Source organism: Dermacentor andersoni, chromosome 4, assembly GCF_023375885.2.
Source record: "Dermacentor andersoni chromosome 4, qqDerAnde1_hic_scaffold, whole genome shotgun sequence".
In the NCBI taxonomy this organism is placed as follows: Eukaryota; Metazoa; Arthropoda; class Arachnida; order Ixodida; family Ixodidae; genus Dermacentor; species Dermacentor andersoni.
In genome coordinates this window covers 158,771,754-158,787,797 of record NC_092817.1, presented here as the reverse complement: position 1 = coordinate 158,787,797, position 16,044 = coordinate 158,771,754, and the positions used below count along the sequence as shown (strand labels likewise).

General features: G+C 44.1%; 1 protein-coding gene and 1 long non-coding RNA gene across 2 annotated transcripts in view; one reads left to right on the top strand and one right to left on the bottom strand.

Annotated features, from left to right (window-relative positions):
• LOC126537983 (phosducin-like protein) overlaps positions 1 to 9,407 on the bottom strand; it is a 40,736-nt gene extending 31,329 nt beyond the window's left edge. The window contains exon 1 of the mRNA XM_050185099.3: positions 8,524 to 9,407. Coding sequence (XP_050041056.2) covers positions 8,524 to 8,694 — 171 coding nt within the window. The 5' untranslated portion in view covers positions 8,695 to 9,407. The remainder of the gene's footprint in view (positions 1 to 8,523) is intronic.
• Positions 9,408 to 9,745: 338 nt separating this feature from the next.
• Positions 9,746 to 15,536, top strand: LOC140217391 (uncharacterized). The gene is made up of 2 exons (XR_011893946.1): positions 9,746 to 15,239; positions 15,297 to 15,536. It is a non-coding gene; the product is annotated as an uncharacterized lncRNA (long non-coding RNA).
• The last annotated feature ends 508 nt before the right edge of the window (positions 15,537 to 16,044 follow it).

Here is a 16,044-nt window from a genome sequence, read left to right as displayed (position 1 = left end):
TCGTCTATGTGCTTCAAGGTTTCGACATTCCACCCCGTATCATCCCCAAACAAATGGCCTTACGGAACGCACGAACAGAACTCTTACTAACATGCTGTCCATGTATGTCGAGTCAGATCATAAGAACTGGGACAGCGTGCTACCTTTCATTACGTACGCATTTAACACCTCAAAGCATGAAGTTACGGGCTACAGTCCCTTCTTTCTTCTCTACGCTCGTCCGCATCGTTATACACTAGACACTATCTTCCCGTTTTCCAGCCACGATAATCTTTGTATATCAGAGACAGTCTGTCTTGCTGAAGAAGCCCGACGACTTGCTTCGTTACGCACTCTTGTTTCACAAGACCGCTCGAAGGCACGCTGCGACCGCCGACGCCGACACGTGATATATGACCCTGGTGATTTAGTGTCGCTCTGGAAACCAACCAGGAAACGTGGACTATGTGAAAAACTGCTGGCCCACTATGTTGGACCCTATGTTATTACGGAGCGCATCAGCGAATTAACCTACCGCATAGCACGTCTCACATCAAATGGCCGACGGTCAGCAAAGACTGAACTTTCGCATGTCGCCCGTTTAAAGCCCTTTATTTCTCGACAGCCTGTTTGACTTGCCCGGCGGGCTTCGTCAGCGCGGAGGGAAATGTGACGTTCTTAGGTGCATAGTGGGTTCACGAATGTGACGCGCTTAGGTGCATAGTGGGTTCACGCCTCAACAAACAGTATGCGGGGGCACCGAAGGGTAGTGAACGAGGACGACGACGTGTGGCTGGCTGGCTGAATCTCGACAGGCGCTCAGTTGACCAAGGCCATCGCTTCTAACTCTACCCGGCTTCAAAGTAACGCCTTTTGTGGGCATAACAATATATATATGAGCACATATGTGTGCATAAACAACGCACTAGGGTTACTTGAATGGACTGGCATTCTTTCAAAACTTCATTTGCATCAAATTGGTGTAAAAATGGGTTTTCATTACTGGAGAGAATGAACACAAAATTGCTCTTTGTCGAATTTCACGCCAAGATCTCGTTCTGCTGGTACAAAGGCGATGTCATAGATTCCAGATGGTTTCAAAATTTTTAACACCTTGGCACCAGAAACATTTCTCCAAACTTTTTAGGCTGAGTTTTTGCTTCCTGCGGTCTACGGGCCTTCCCGATACACTTTAAGAATGCTGCCCCCTGTGGCTTTATAGTGCATGCAGTTTGTTTTTTGCTTGTCTCTCTTTATCTCTCTCTCTCTCTCCCGGTCTGCTCTCTTTCTATTTTTTATCCCCCTACTCCTTCTCTCAGTGCAGGGTAGCCAACCAAAACTACCACTGGTTAACCTCCCTGCCTTTCTATGCATCCTTTCTCTCTCTTTCTCTCTCTTGCTTCTTTTAGAATGCAATTTGGTCTTTTTCTTGCCACTAATCGACTTACTAGACCAAAGTTGACGCTGTCAATTCACAAACTTCACGGCAGTGTCACTACCCAGCCTTCATTTTTGTGTACTTTCTGGCTTGCCAAGCATCCTGTAGTAGCAGGAGTGTGTGTTTTGCTATTGCAGAATTGTAATTTGAAAATACAGATTAACTCAATACTGCTCTTTAGTGTGGTTTTCAAGTGATTCCAGAGGCCAGCTTTGAAAATGTAGACAATGGTTTTGAATGCAACAAAGGGGAAAGGCAGTACCACTTGATGATAGTTCAGGATGAAAGAGCATGAGTACAGCTAATGTGACTGGCACTTCCGCTTTGTGCTGGCAGTCCTTACTTGAGGAAATGCATGATGGCTAGAGAAAGAGGTAAGTGCCGAAGAGAAGGTTGAGATAATAAATTTTATGAAATGGGCACAAAGCCAAAAACCTTGACGATGCAAGAGAAAAGATTGGGTAGATCTAGATATGATTTCATTTGGTTGACACTGGAATTGTGAGAACAGTTCAATACAATGAAACAAGCAGTGATGTTGAATGGCTTTAATGCTACGAGAGAGCTGTTCGTTCTGACCACATGCTATTCCTTACTGCCTAGGGTTATAAAAGAAACTTGCTGGACTTACTGTTCTGTAATGTGCACGCAAAGCATGGCAGATGAGCTTTTTAGCATCCCACCAACTACATGATCAAGACATGGGGCTGCAATACCTTAAATGTAAAAACGAATTAATTATATATTTACCTACCGTGGTAGCTTAGCCGCTATGGTGTTGTACTGCTAAGCCGAGGATGAGGGATCAAACCCCGGCTGCTGTGGCCGCATTTCGATGGGAGCGAAATGCAAAAACGCCCATGCCCCGTGCATTGGAGGCACGTTAAAGACCCCCTGGTGGTCAAAATTAATCCGGAGTCTCCCACTACAGCATGCCTCATAATCAAATCGTGGTTTTGACACGTAAAACCCCAGAATTTGTTCAATTATATACTAACTGAGGTCAATGTGACAAGGGGTGCAATGCTTCACGGTGTATGTTATGTTCAGCAGGCTTCCTTGTTACATCATATAAATCGGAGGTGGCAGCAGTCACGTGATATGAAAGTATGTTGCAGCGTAGGTTGGTCAGCCCGGTGAAGTGGGTGCACCGTGACCGTCCCGCCAAAAGCTGGGCTCTGCCACCACATCAGCCATTTTTCTTTTGCTCCTTTACCCTGCACTTCCCCCCATTCGACAATGATTAAGCTTGGTCTTTCGCTGTGACTTCCCTTACGATCGAGTGCCCTCACTCTATCTCCCTTGTTATCCGTCGAGTACATGACACCCTCAGCTTCTGTTATGGTGTGGCCTGCAACCATCACATAGAGGTGACCAACTTACATGTTAGTTGTCTGCGATGCCATGTGACTACCACCAACGATTTCTGTGCGTAGCATGGGAATCCGCTCAACACATTCAACTCTTGATGCTCCTTGACCGTAGACACCCTTGCACCACAAAACTCCACCAATCGTTCAATCGCGCACCAAGTTAATCAATAAATACAAAGCCGAACTTCACTTGACATGCATCCTTAGATAGTCACATTAAGAGATGATATGACAGTGATTAGTCGCATGCTCGAGGAAGCTCCGTACCATGGTTACTTAGCACCTATCTAACAATGCAAAAGAAAGCAAGATAAGAAAATCTGTGTCAGTATATGTTTAACCATATCCAAAATTTTCTGCAGTGCAGAGTAAACGAGATGAAAACTCACAATGGAAAAGAATTTCCTTGGCAGACACGCAGTTACAGATGATCTCTATACACACTACGCAAGCTTCCCCACATCATTTCAACAGGCTTATACAACTTCATGCATGCGGCAGTAACCAGACTCGCCTATTGCATTCTCCTTTTCTGAAATGGTGGCCATATCCACACACCTAGCAGACACACGTAACAGATGTTACATCATCGGCTTGCTACTCTGCTTAATGAGCTTTACAATAAAGGTATTGTAAACAATGTAACAACAATGACAATACATAAGCTACAAGACACATATCTGCAGCTGCTACCCTGAGGAAGACAAGTCCCCTTATCGGAATATTGGTGCAATGCGACATTTCTTGTTAAACTACTGATGAGTCTACTACTACATGTGTCTTGCTTGGAAGACATGTCTGTTACACAAATATTCAATGAATGGGCGGCTTTTCTTCTTGGTGTCCTTACTGCAAAGGCTTGTGCAAAGGCTTCATTATAAGTGTCCTCGTGGCTCACGTGCAATGGAAATAGAGCACTTGAAATATTGTCACCTTGTACCGACGGTGAAAATAAAAGTAGTAACAACTGTGACTCACGTAACTGATTCTTTATTTGGCGAACTTGTCCCCAGCAAAACAAGTAACACTGAGAGACAACGATAGTGGTGAGTAAAGTCAGTGACCGACAAAAATCTGATCTGCGGGTCAAGCGCATCGGTTTTTATACATGATTCGTCGAAGGTTCCGGCGTAACTACTTGCACCTGCATGCCTTCCAGAAAATACTACACACTTTGTGTCATGTATACAATCAGATTACACCAGCTTCGGTGACAATAGACACAATAGATAGAATCAATGATAACCTTCAAGTAAGTTCCACATCATGCAGGCACGTTTTGCTCTGAGCGATAAAAGTTGTTAGCAGGTGAAATGCAGGTCCGAGAAGAGGATAAATACGTACATGTTTCAATAGTGGCTCCATTTGTATCTGCTTTGTTTGCCCACAAGAAAGATGTGCGCATTATTTGTACATAGTTGTAATTATGTTTTCTTTATTTTATAGCACCTCTCTCCCTTTACCATTGTACCTTTACAAACACAAGTGTCCGTAAATGATCTGTTTCAGTTGTGTCAAGGAGGAATTCACCTCATCAATCTGATAAATGTAGTAGCTTTTAGCGAATGCTCATTCCTTTCATGGAAAGGAAAATAAAGGAAATTGAAATCTGATGAGGTAACAAGAAAGACGCTCCTTTACATTTGGTTTATAGGCTTCTATCCCAACGATGTGGGGTCCCCACTTCAAGATGCATACATGTAGTACTAGTACTACTACTGTGCTGGAGTGCATACCTTTAAAAGAGCACATGTCATGTACATTTGCACTACTAAAGCTATTTCTGTCAAGACTTCATGAAAGCAATGTAAAGAAACTATTACTTCAGATTTTTGGAGTCAGCAATACCATTGCAACACTAACAAACTACAAGCTTGTTTTCATTTGGGGGTCGTCAATTGAATGCGTTCATGGTTCTTTAGTACGCTGCAGGTTTTACCGTGTGTGTGTTTTTTCGATTACCATCTTATATAGTATCTTATACATATTAGTAGGAATTCAGCCCTTTTACGGATTAATCTCTTGTGTTTTCTTGCTGTCTTTATGTAGTGCTGTGTCTTCAGCTACCTCACCCAAAATCAGATGTTTCTGATTGGTTTTAGACAACCTTCCTCAGGGCATAAAACGAAAAAAAATGAACGGCCTCTATAAGCAAAGGGACCAATACAGTGAACATTTTCACTGGTCTTCACATCTTCACCACTAAGAGGTATTGCCGCCAATAGTTAACACCACTGATGTGATGCACGCAGTGGACAGTAAACTACCGAATCCAAACGACACCGTGTTCCCATAAAAGCTGCTTCTCACTGTCACAGCCCCTTGGTCTGACCCTGTGCAAAAATTGCTGCAAGCAAATGTTGATTTTGAAGTTTGCAACCGAGATGGTTAGCAAAGAGGCATCAGACTTCTTTTCATAAAGACTGCAATTTAAGACTGCACTTCGGACTTCGGGAAGGCAGGTTTAACTGGGGTGCAAGACGGTAAGGTGACACCAACACACTTTGAGCTACTTGTTTTCACTCTGTGGGAAGGGAAGACCATCATCATGCACCGGCACTGACACATACGTACTGTATCAAGTCAAGGCAATTGTGTCCTCGTTACAGTATATACAGCTCTCCTACCTCTGAGACCTGTTGAATGCTGTGCTGTTACTAAAAGCACGGACAAATGAGAAGGGAAGATATTCATGCATGGATTGGTGGGCAAATAGAATGGATGGATATTATGATGATGTATGTGGTTTGGTGGCACAAGGGCCAACGGATATTTTAAGCACCCCTTTGAAACAAGGTGGTGGCTGATTCCATTGAGGCCATTATTTTCAAATTTCTGCTGCATTTATTATCGACTCTTTAGGATCCATAGATTATTGTCAAAAATAAATTTATTGCCCAAAAAGGTACTGCCTTTTCATTGTGTGTATTCCAAACCTTTACATAACCAATACTCTGGCTGCCTTCTACTATTTTCCACTGCACGTTCATTAAGCTTTAAACTATTACCCTTAAAGACCGAGGCCTTGGACAGGGCTATTACACTCTCATCCACCTACAGATGGATATTGCAACATACTAATAAAACATGCTCAATGGCTTCTGTACTATTCGGGCACATTATACGCGTACTGACACTATGTTCAGAGACACGTCAGAAGAGTAGTGCATAGCTATTTCAATTATATAAAGCTCTTATGTTTCGATTTGATTCTTCACCATTTTATATATTTCCGTCACTGGCTTGTCCATCATGCCTATCTCTAACGTTTCATTTAACCGCCTCCTCCCTACTGCTGCCCAAGCTCTTAATGCTACATTTACTGGTCAGTTTCCTGCTTCTTTTTCTCCACTATGAGTCAATGGATTTTTATACATAGTAGATACCTAAGTAACCCTAGCCACCAATCTATTTTCTTTCATATGGCTCAGTTGTTTCTCAAAGCTTTTTTCTTTTTTTCTGTGAGCCTCCCATACTTCAAGGGTTCCCATCCGATGTCTCCCTGTACAGCCTCTTTATTAGTTTTTCTGTGCACATCTAAAGCTAGCCTTCCCACAGCCTTTCGAGTAACCTGTAGTCACAACAGCACTTTGGATTTTAAATATAATACTGAGTTTTCATGCATAAATCCACAAATCACAACTCCTTTCCACACACCTGATACCTGTTGTGCTCCCATAGTGCTCTATATTTCATTATAGCTGTGTTCCTCTTGGCTTCCACTTTGAGTATTTGCTCCTGTCTTACTCTAAAGTACTTGTAACTTCAACCCTCAGTATTTCGTTTCCCTGTAACGTGGTCGTCTCATCATAGGCCATCATTAGATACCATGAGGTCCTTCCATGTCGCACTCCTCCCTGCAAATATCCGCTAGGAGCTGAATAAAAAATTCAAATAAATTCTAGGGTTTTATCTGCATGTTAAAGAACTCTAGGTCATCAAAATTAGAAGCTGAATATCTTTCTGACTATCCATAAACAAAACAATGTCATCAGTAGTGATTGAATGGTTAGGCACTAAAGAATGCTGTTTTAGGCACCTATAACGGGCACTAAAGCTGCCACTTAAGGCACCAAATACTGTCCTTTAGGCATATAAAGGCTCAATTAATAAGAACTTGTATCCGAGATTCGAGATGTGAGATCAGAAAAATTTGCTATAAGAACTGTGCATCTGGGGATAAATTCTGGTTTCTTAAGGAACACAGCCCACTAAACCCAACTTTTGAGAAATTCACTTCATTTTCCCAATAAAATGGAATGAGAAAAATTGTGAAGATTACAAGATTTACCTGAAATTTAGTGAGACTGGACACCATGAAAAAGGTTGTGAAGGGAGTGACAAGCAAGCACCATCTCAAGGTTTTCGGGTTCCATATGGTGCCTCCAGAAAAGGAATGCTCAACCTCCACCAAAGTTAGGAGCACATATTTGTACTTCGTAACATTCGATGATCCAATGCCCTCTGGAATTAAAGAATATATTTGCTGGTCAGAACCTTCGACAGTTCTTTCAGTGTGTGCCTGGGATAGATTGTACTCTGCAACTAACTCTTATCAGCAACAGGTTCATTGGGGAAGGTGGCTTGAACGTCCAAAATAAGCCCTACACTCCGGGTCACAGTTGCTCCCCGCATTCGAGTTTCTTGATGATGTCAGGTAAAAACATGAAGTGAGCACATAAGTACGCTAAGTCACCTTCAAGTGCATTGCCGCATAGCGCAGTTTCAGTCCTCACAGTGATGCCACAAACAGTTAACAACAGTCTTTACGCCAGCTAAGTGATTCTGGTAATATTCGGCTGCCTTTAGCCAAGTTACTCTGAGGGTGATATGACATTATGAACAACATAAAGGTAAGCCAAAAGACGGAAATGGGCATTTTTTAGGCTTTGAAAATCCACTATAGGGACGAATATTGATAGAGGCATTTATAAGCACCATAAGAGTGCCACTAAAATGTTTCTAGACCCACAGTTTGCCTTAATGCATTAAATAGGCACAATAAGTACATGGGGGGGGGGGGGGAGGGGAATAGGCATTTTGCCTAAAGTTCCAATCTCTTAGTCATAAGCGCACATCAAAGCCGGAAGATCCCCACTGTCTTGACATGACAGTGTTGTGCACCATACACTTCGCCGCAAAATATATGGCACACACAATTATTCCTGGTGGTGGTAACCGCCTCCAAAGGAGCTTGTAATAAGTCCAAAATAAATCTAAAAGCAACATATATTATAACATTAAAAATTTGACATAGTGGCTCCTAGAAACAATAATGCGACTGCTTCTATGATTCGTTATTGTATGAGTTGGACAAGTAACGCCAATCCTGCAGATGCTGCTAAACGCAGTAAACTAATAAGCTTTCGTATCTTTACGCAAAACACGGTATCCAGAACGATCGCAACCGTTTCCATCCATTCCAACTAAGGAGACCTATTGTTCGGGGAACTGAGCGAAAAATCATAAAAGCGTCGACTCCATACAACCTACGAAAGGCCAAGGCGAAGAGCAACTACCTAAAGGTACTAGTGCCTGCTTGATTACACTGGCTGTTGTCGTGTTTTGACAGCCGTACCATTGTGCGTGCGCGGACGGCGGAGAGTTTACACGCTTCAGCTGACTGCCGCCAACCCGCTTTTCGAACAAAACAAAAACACAGAAAAGTAACGAGCGCCTTGACGTGAATCCGTGCCGTGTACGTTCGACTCGGCGCGTTCGCGCGGCACTCACGTTGACGGAGCATCCTTCCCGCTGCTTGATCTCGGGCGGCGGCGGCGGTGCCGCGGCGGGCACGTGCGACGGGGAGCCGTCGCTTTCCGCCGGCTCATCTTCGTCTTCGCTGCTGCTGCTGCAGTAGTACTGGAGCTTCTCGCCCAAGATGCGGTCCTCTAGAGTCGCCATCGGTGCACGGCGGGATGACGAGCCGACGAACGCGACACAGAACTCAAACGCGCCGTCCGAGGAGCCGTCGCCTTGTACAGCTTCGCCGTTGCCAATTCCGTTAGCGACGAGATCAGAGGCAGCGGAGGAAGCCAGACGACGCGCAGCACCATTCGAACGCACGCTCGCCTGCGTTGTCGCGCTCGCCGTAGCAGCACCGGTTGCCCGCTGCGGCGCGCGCAGGCAGCCCGCAAACAGGGATCACGGGATATCCGATCTGAACGGCGTTTCCGGCGACGGTTACTTTCCGCTCACATTTTGCTCGGGTGCTGCATGGGCTGCATTTCGTGGCAGTGGGTTATTATTTAGAAGTACGCCTAGAAGCGAGTGCTAAAAATAGAGCAATATTCAAGAAGCGGTGACGCCATCTGCGAAGGCGAAAGGCATATAGTTCCACGGCGAAAGGGAACCGCGGGAACGACGAAATCGTGGAATGTGGAGCGGTTTCGCCGTGCTGGCGATAGGCTAGAGCGCGCGCACTACGGAAGACAAAACAATTTCTTTAACTGAGGCGGTCATTTTATTCTTGTCTGCACCAATCCGGCTTTACGACGCACCGCGGACGGCTTGAGTTTCCTCTCGGTAGAGCGCACAAGTACTAGACCCACCGCGAAATCCATCCTCTGTGTAAAATTTGAGCGCGAACAAACCACCGGTTGAGCAAGAATATCAAATTGCAATTTCGCTCGCGAAATTGCCTTGGGAAAGTAAAACGTAGCAGATATACAATTTTCTTTCACTATCTCCTTGAATACACCACACTTTGGCCACTTCCATCTATGCCGACATACTGTGCAGTCACAAGAGCTGCCACTAATTGTGACGCAGGTTCTTTTACTTCATCTTGCTGTGCTGCTCATGAGCTGGCGACCATCATCGTCAGCTTATTTATACCCATTGCAGGACGAAAGCCTCTTGAAGTGATCTCCATTACCCTCACCTTGCGTCAGCTCATTTTGTCTTATGCCTGCAAATTCCTTAATTTTGTTACACCACCTCCACCTTCCTTGACAGGTACTTCCTTTGGCACCCATTCTGTCACTCAAATAGACCAGCGGTAATATGCCCTGTGCATTACATGGCCTGCCCAGCTCCATTATCCCTTCTTATTGTCAAATAGAATATACCCCCATTTGCTCTCTAATCCACGCCACTGTCCTCCTGTCTTAACATTGCACCTATGATTTTTTATTCCATCGTCTGTTGCGAGGTCTTAAAGTTCTTCTCAAGCTTTTTCAAGTTGACGTCTAAGTTTATGCCCCATATATGTTAGCGCCTGTATAATGCAATGATTTTACACTTTTCTTTTCAAGAACAGCGGTAATTAAGCTGCCAGTCATAATTTAGTAATGCCTACCATATACGATCCAACCCATTTTTATTCTTATTAAATTTTCTTATTCCTTCAGAGCCCCCTTTAAAGGGCCCCTGAAATGGTTCGGAAAATTTTTGTAGACGCGTAGGATACAGCTAAAGTTAATAATTCGCACCACAATTTGTGTGAAGTGTCTCATATTAAGAGAGCTACGGATGATTACAAGTTACCCTTCTCCATAGCCATGCATTTTCTCCTCAACTCGTTCGCCAAGTGATCGGGGCTAAGCTCCGCCTTCGCTGGCTCTGCGTCATGATGGCACGTCGTGTCGTCTACTTCCGGTTCTCTAGGAGCGAGCGTGCGAAGCCTCTCCAACCTCTCCGCCAGCTACTTGGCAGTCGACCCCAAGCAAGAGCTATCGAAGCAGCGTGTGTTGCGAACATTCTGTCGCAGCGCCGAACGTGTCTGGTATTCCGGTAATCACAGGCGAGCTGGGCGTTTCGACGGATGGGTGGAGGCATAAACTCAAGCTGATCAAGGAACCTTAGCATAGGTGTACGTGAGCTGCCTGATCAGTATGCACGGTCCAGCCACCCGTTGGCGCACAGCTTACCAGCCAAACAAAGAGCTAATATTGCTCTAACCAAATGTAAAACATTTTAAACATTTACAAAAGCAATGAGTTAACAATTACGCTCCTGCGAAAAATTTACACCAGCAGCAAAGAAGAATACACTTTGTTACTGCTACTGTGTTTGTGAGCTCTGTGCCACTAGGTGGCTGCACCATGCAGACCTTTCATGTTTGCGCTTCTGCTCATCCCGTGAAATGGCCCGGTCAAACGGCCGGGCCCTGTACCCTTGTGCTTGCGTTTACCAGAATACCGGACTCGCGAAACGTCGTTGTGGTAGTAATCTTCCGGTGTAAAGTGACGGCCGCAAACACGCAAATCCTGGTGCCGATCGGATAGCCACAGTCTGATGCGCTGCAGCCACTGCGCTCGGCTGCTGCCTTGCAGAGGGACATGATGTCGCAGCTTGACATATTGCCAGTCGCTACATTTGCTGCCCAGAACGCAACAAAGTCGAATCATGATGCTGGCGAAAAGACTGAGACCGACTCTGACCGCGGAGCTCATGTCAAAAGTGAGCACGTTCTAACACAAGCAGACGATGCTTGCTGTGTGCCGGAAGTGCTTAAGTGTAGTGAGAGATTGTTCTTGTGCATTCTATTTCTGTTACTTTCTTTTTACAAAAACAAATTAACTAACATTCCAACTATTATGAACAACATTTATTCATCATAAAGTTGGAAAAATTATTGATGACGCGCCCTAGGCAGCCAATCGGATAGCTCGCCCTACTAACGTCATTGGGGCAAATGACGTCAAATGGGTAGGGGGCGGCTTAAAATTCAGCTCAGCGATGTGCTGCGATTGGCAGCAATGTATATGTTTAAAACCTTATAATAAATTGCACACTCTACGTGGAGCACTTAGATGCATCAATTATCAGAAGGCCTTACTCTAACGACTCGGTACATTTGCACAACATCGTCAAAATTGTTTCAGGGCCTCTTTAAGTAAGAATTGAGTCATATTAGCTCATGCTAAAGAGGATGAAGGCGAACGCCTGCCCACTCACAAGAAATTAATTACATTACCTGACATTTTTATCCTAATGCATTCTTACTTCCTGTTTTTTTCCACCAAAGGTCGTGGGCTCAAGCACCTTAATTAACTCTACCTTGATTAACTTCACCCTAATTAACACTAAACCTCGCGGGTTCGACTCCCACCCAAAGGTTGTGGTTTGAGTGTCTTAATTACCTATATAATTAATTGTAATTTAATTGCATTTTTAATTAACACCAAGGGTAGTGGATTCAACTCTTGTCCTTCACAATGTCAATTGGAAGGCAACTTGGAGATATCACCGGTTTGCCCATATCTCCAAGTGGTTTTGACTTGCACCAAAGGTCGAGGGCCAGAGTGCCTTAACTGCACCTTAATTCACTTCACCTTGATTAACACCAAGGGTAATGGGTTCAACTCTACACCTTCTTGGTTTCAATTAGAATCCAACTTGGAGATGTGGCCGGTTCGCCCATATCTGCAAGTGGGTTCGACTTCCAGCAACAGTCGTGGGTACAACTGCCTTAATTAACTGCGCCTTAATTAATCCCACAGGTCGTGGGTTCGACTACAACCAAAGGTAGGGGGATTGACTGGTTCGAGTGCCTTAATTAACTTCACCTTCATTAACACCAAAGGTCGTGGGTTTAACTCCAACCGGAGGTCGAGGGTTCAACTCCCAACTTTCACGATGTCAATTGCAATCTGACTCGGAGATAGTATTGCCGGTTCACCTGTATCTCCAAGTAGGTTTGACTTGCACCAAAGGTTGAGGGTTTGAGTGCCTTAATTAATTGTGCCTTAATTCACTTTACCTTAACACCAAAGCTAGTAGGTTCAACTCTCTACCTTCACAATGTCAACTGGAATTCAACTTTGAGATATGGCCGGTTCCCCTTATCTCCAAGTGGGTTTGACTTCCACCAAAGGTCGTGGGCATGAATGCCTTAATTAACTACTTTAATTTATTGTGTCTTAATTAACCCCACAGGTCATGGGTTCGACTCCAACCAGAGGTAGGGGGATCAACTGGTTCAAGTGCCTTAATTAACTTTGCCTTCATTAACACCAAAGGTCGTGGGTTCGACTCCCACCAAAGGTCGAGGATTCGACACCAACCACAGGTTGTGGCTTCGACTCTTAGCCTTCACAATGTCAGTTGGAATCCAACTTGGAGATGTGGCCTCTTTGCCCATATCTCCAAGTGGGTTCAGCTCCCACCAGAAGTTGTAGGTGCAAGTACCTTTATTAACTCTGTCTTGATAACTGTGCCTTAATTACATTAGTCTTAATTAACACCACAGGCCGTGCCAATGCTTTTTATTCACCTTGGCTTCATGCTTTCTTATAAAGAAATTGCTGGCCAAGGGTCCCAGAAAACTGGAAGAATGCAAAATTATACTAATCCACAAAAAGGGAGACATTAAAAAATTGAAAAATTATAGGCCCATTAGCTTACTCCCAAGTATTATATAAAATATTCACCAAGATAATTTGCAATAGAATAAGGGCAACACTGGACTTTAGCCACCCAAGGGAACAGGCTGGCTTCAGGAAGGAATACTCTACAATAAATCACATCCATTTCATTAATCAGGTAATTGAGAAACCCGCAGAGTACAATGAGCCTCTCTATATGGCTTTCATAGATTACGAAAAGGCACTTCATTCAGTAGAGATACCAACAGTCATAGAGACATTTCGTAATCAAGGAGTACAGACCACTTACATAAATACCTTGGAAAATATCTACAGATTCCACAGCCACCTTAATTCTACAGAAGAAAAGTAGGAAGATACCTATAAAGAAAGGGGTCAGACATGGAGACACAATCTCTCCAATGCTATTCACTGCATGCTTGGATTCAAGCTATTAAACTGGGAAAGCTTAGGAGTAAGGTTCGATGGCGAATATCTCCGCAACCTTCGATTCGCCGATGACATTGCTCTATTCAGCAATACTGTAGATGAGTTACAACAAATGATTGAGGACCTTAACAGAGAGAGCGTAATAGTGGGGTTGTAGATCAATATGCAAAAGACAAAGATAATGATAAATAGCAGGGCAAGGGAACAAGAGTTCAGGATCACCAGTCAACCTCTTGAGTCCATGAAGGAGTCTGTTTACCTAGGTCAACTAATCACAGGGGACCCTGATCATGAGAAGGAAATTCACAGAAGAATAAAAATGGGTTCGGTCGCATACGACAGACATTGTCAGCTCCTGACTGGAAGCTTACTGTTATAATTGAAAAGGAAGGTGTACAATGAGTGCATTTTACCAGTGCTGACATACGGGGCAGAGACTTGGAGACTGACAAAGAAGCTTGAGAACAAGTTAAGGACCGTGCAAAGAGCGATGGAACGAAGCATGCTGGGCGTAACATTAAGAGGTGGGAAGAGAACGGTGTGGATCAGAGAGCAAACAGGGATAGCCGTTATTCCAATTGACATTGAGAGAAAAAAATGGAGCTGGGCAGGTCATGTGATGCGTATGTTAGATAACCAGTGGGCCATTAGGGTTACAGAATGGGTGCCAGGAGAAAGGAAGCACAGTCAAGGACGGCAGAAGACTAGGTGAGGCGATGAAATTAGGAAATTTTTGTGTGATAGTTGGAATTGGTTGGCTCAGGACAGGGGTAATTGGATATCGCAGGGAGAGGTCTTCGTTCTGCAGTGGACATAGAATAGGATGATGATGATGATTAAAGTTCCAGTTAGCCTGGTTAGATTAGCAACTGTCATGAAAACGAAATAGCAACCTAAAACCTGTTAGCATAGACACGACACAAGTTAGCATTGCGATTAATTAAACTTATTTATGGCAGTTTTGCTTCATTTAAAACAAATTTGGCAGTCTGAAACAAGTATGAAAACAATGCACAGGCATGTTTCTTTAACCTAAATGATGCATGTCCTATATTCTAAATTTAATCTTCAACTAGCTAACTATATTGGGCTAACTGTGCTGCTCAATTGGTCTTGTTTTGAGAAGGGTAACTCTTTTTGCCTGTTTCATCTGGTCAACCTGTTAAAGCAGTAATGTGGTATGTGTAGCATGCAAATGACATGTGGCAAAATGCATGAAAACATAAGCCTTGGGTAATAGCAGCACTGGTTTGTCCATTTCTAGGTAGTTGTTTCTTCAATAATTATATCAAAGTGCCTTTACTCATGCAATCAGTTTATACTTCCGGAGTGTTGGGCTTCCACGCACTGTTTATGGTTCTCGTCTCGTTTCTCTCATTACAAAGTTTTGTCAATTCACCCGGCCCACCTCATTTCGATGGAGTGCGTTGTGAGTGCACTGCAGACTCAAAACAAGTGGACGAGTTCGGAGAGGGCCCACAGGTGTAGTAAATCAAACAACTCTAATCTGGCCACTCCCTGGTTATCTGCGAGTACGAGGAGCGAGTACAGACCATTATCGCCATTAATTTGTAAAGCTGCTATCTGATATTTTATTACCGCTAGGGAATTGGCTGACATACTAGAGAGGGAGCACCATATCATGGCAACAGTCCTCCTGGTGCCAGGGAAGCCTATTGAAAACAACAGGTACAATGGTCCTACTTGAAGTGTAGTTGTTTCTAAGGCTGATTTTTTATGCTTCAGAGGGGGCGCAAATGTGCGGAGTGTCGACACCCTAGAGCCTTTGCAGGAGCCAGGGCCATCTTGCTGCCAGACCAGCCAGGACCCAGCGAGAAAGTCCACTACCTCTGTGGAGGCTCTTGTAGAAGAATATACGGCTACAAAGCAGAAGCGTGAAGCGCGATTTGACAAAAATATGGCACTTCTGGAGCGCCTTGGTGTTGTAGAGGCATGTGCAGCCGATAAATAAGTTTTGAGCACGAATGCATGTTTATTTTTCATTAAACTCTAAAGAACGCTACACATTACCTCCCATATGAAGACAGTGTTCTGTTAAAGAAATGGGACACCAACACTGATTTTGTGCAATGCAATTCCTCAAATTTTTGCTACAGGCAGCCAGACTTCGGTCAGTAATGTCATTTTCATCATCATTTCCAACCTCTTCGAGCTCTGGCATTTCTTGCAGCTCAATGCAATAATCCCACTCTTTGTTGCACATGTTGTGCAACACACAAGCACCCATTACTATGAGGCAGCACTGTTTGACCGTAGCAGCATCAACAAAGTAAAGCCTACGGAACCTTTGCTTAAGCAGACCAAAGGCATTCTCAACAGAAGACCTTTGCCGAGAGTGGCACTTGTTATAGCGCTTCTTCCATGCTGCAAAACTGTGCTCATTGTCACGGTACGGTATCAACCATGTAAGCAGGGGGTACTCCCTGTACTCGCTCATTATTTTTTCTTTTTTTTTTTAGCTCTCTGCTAAGTG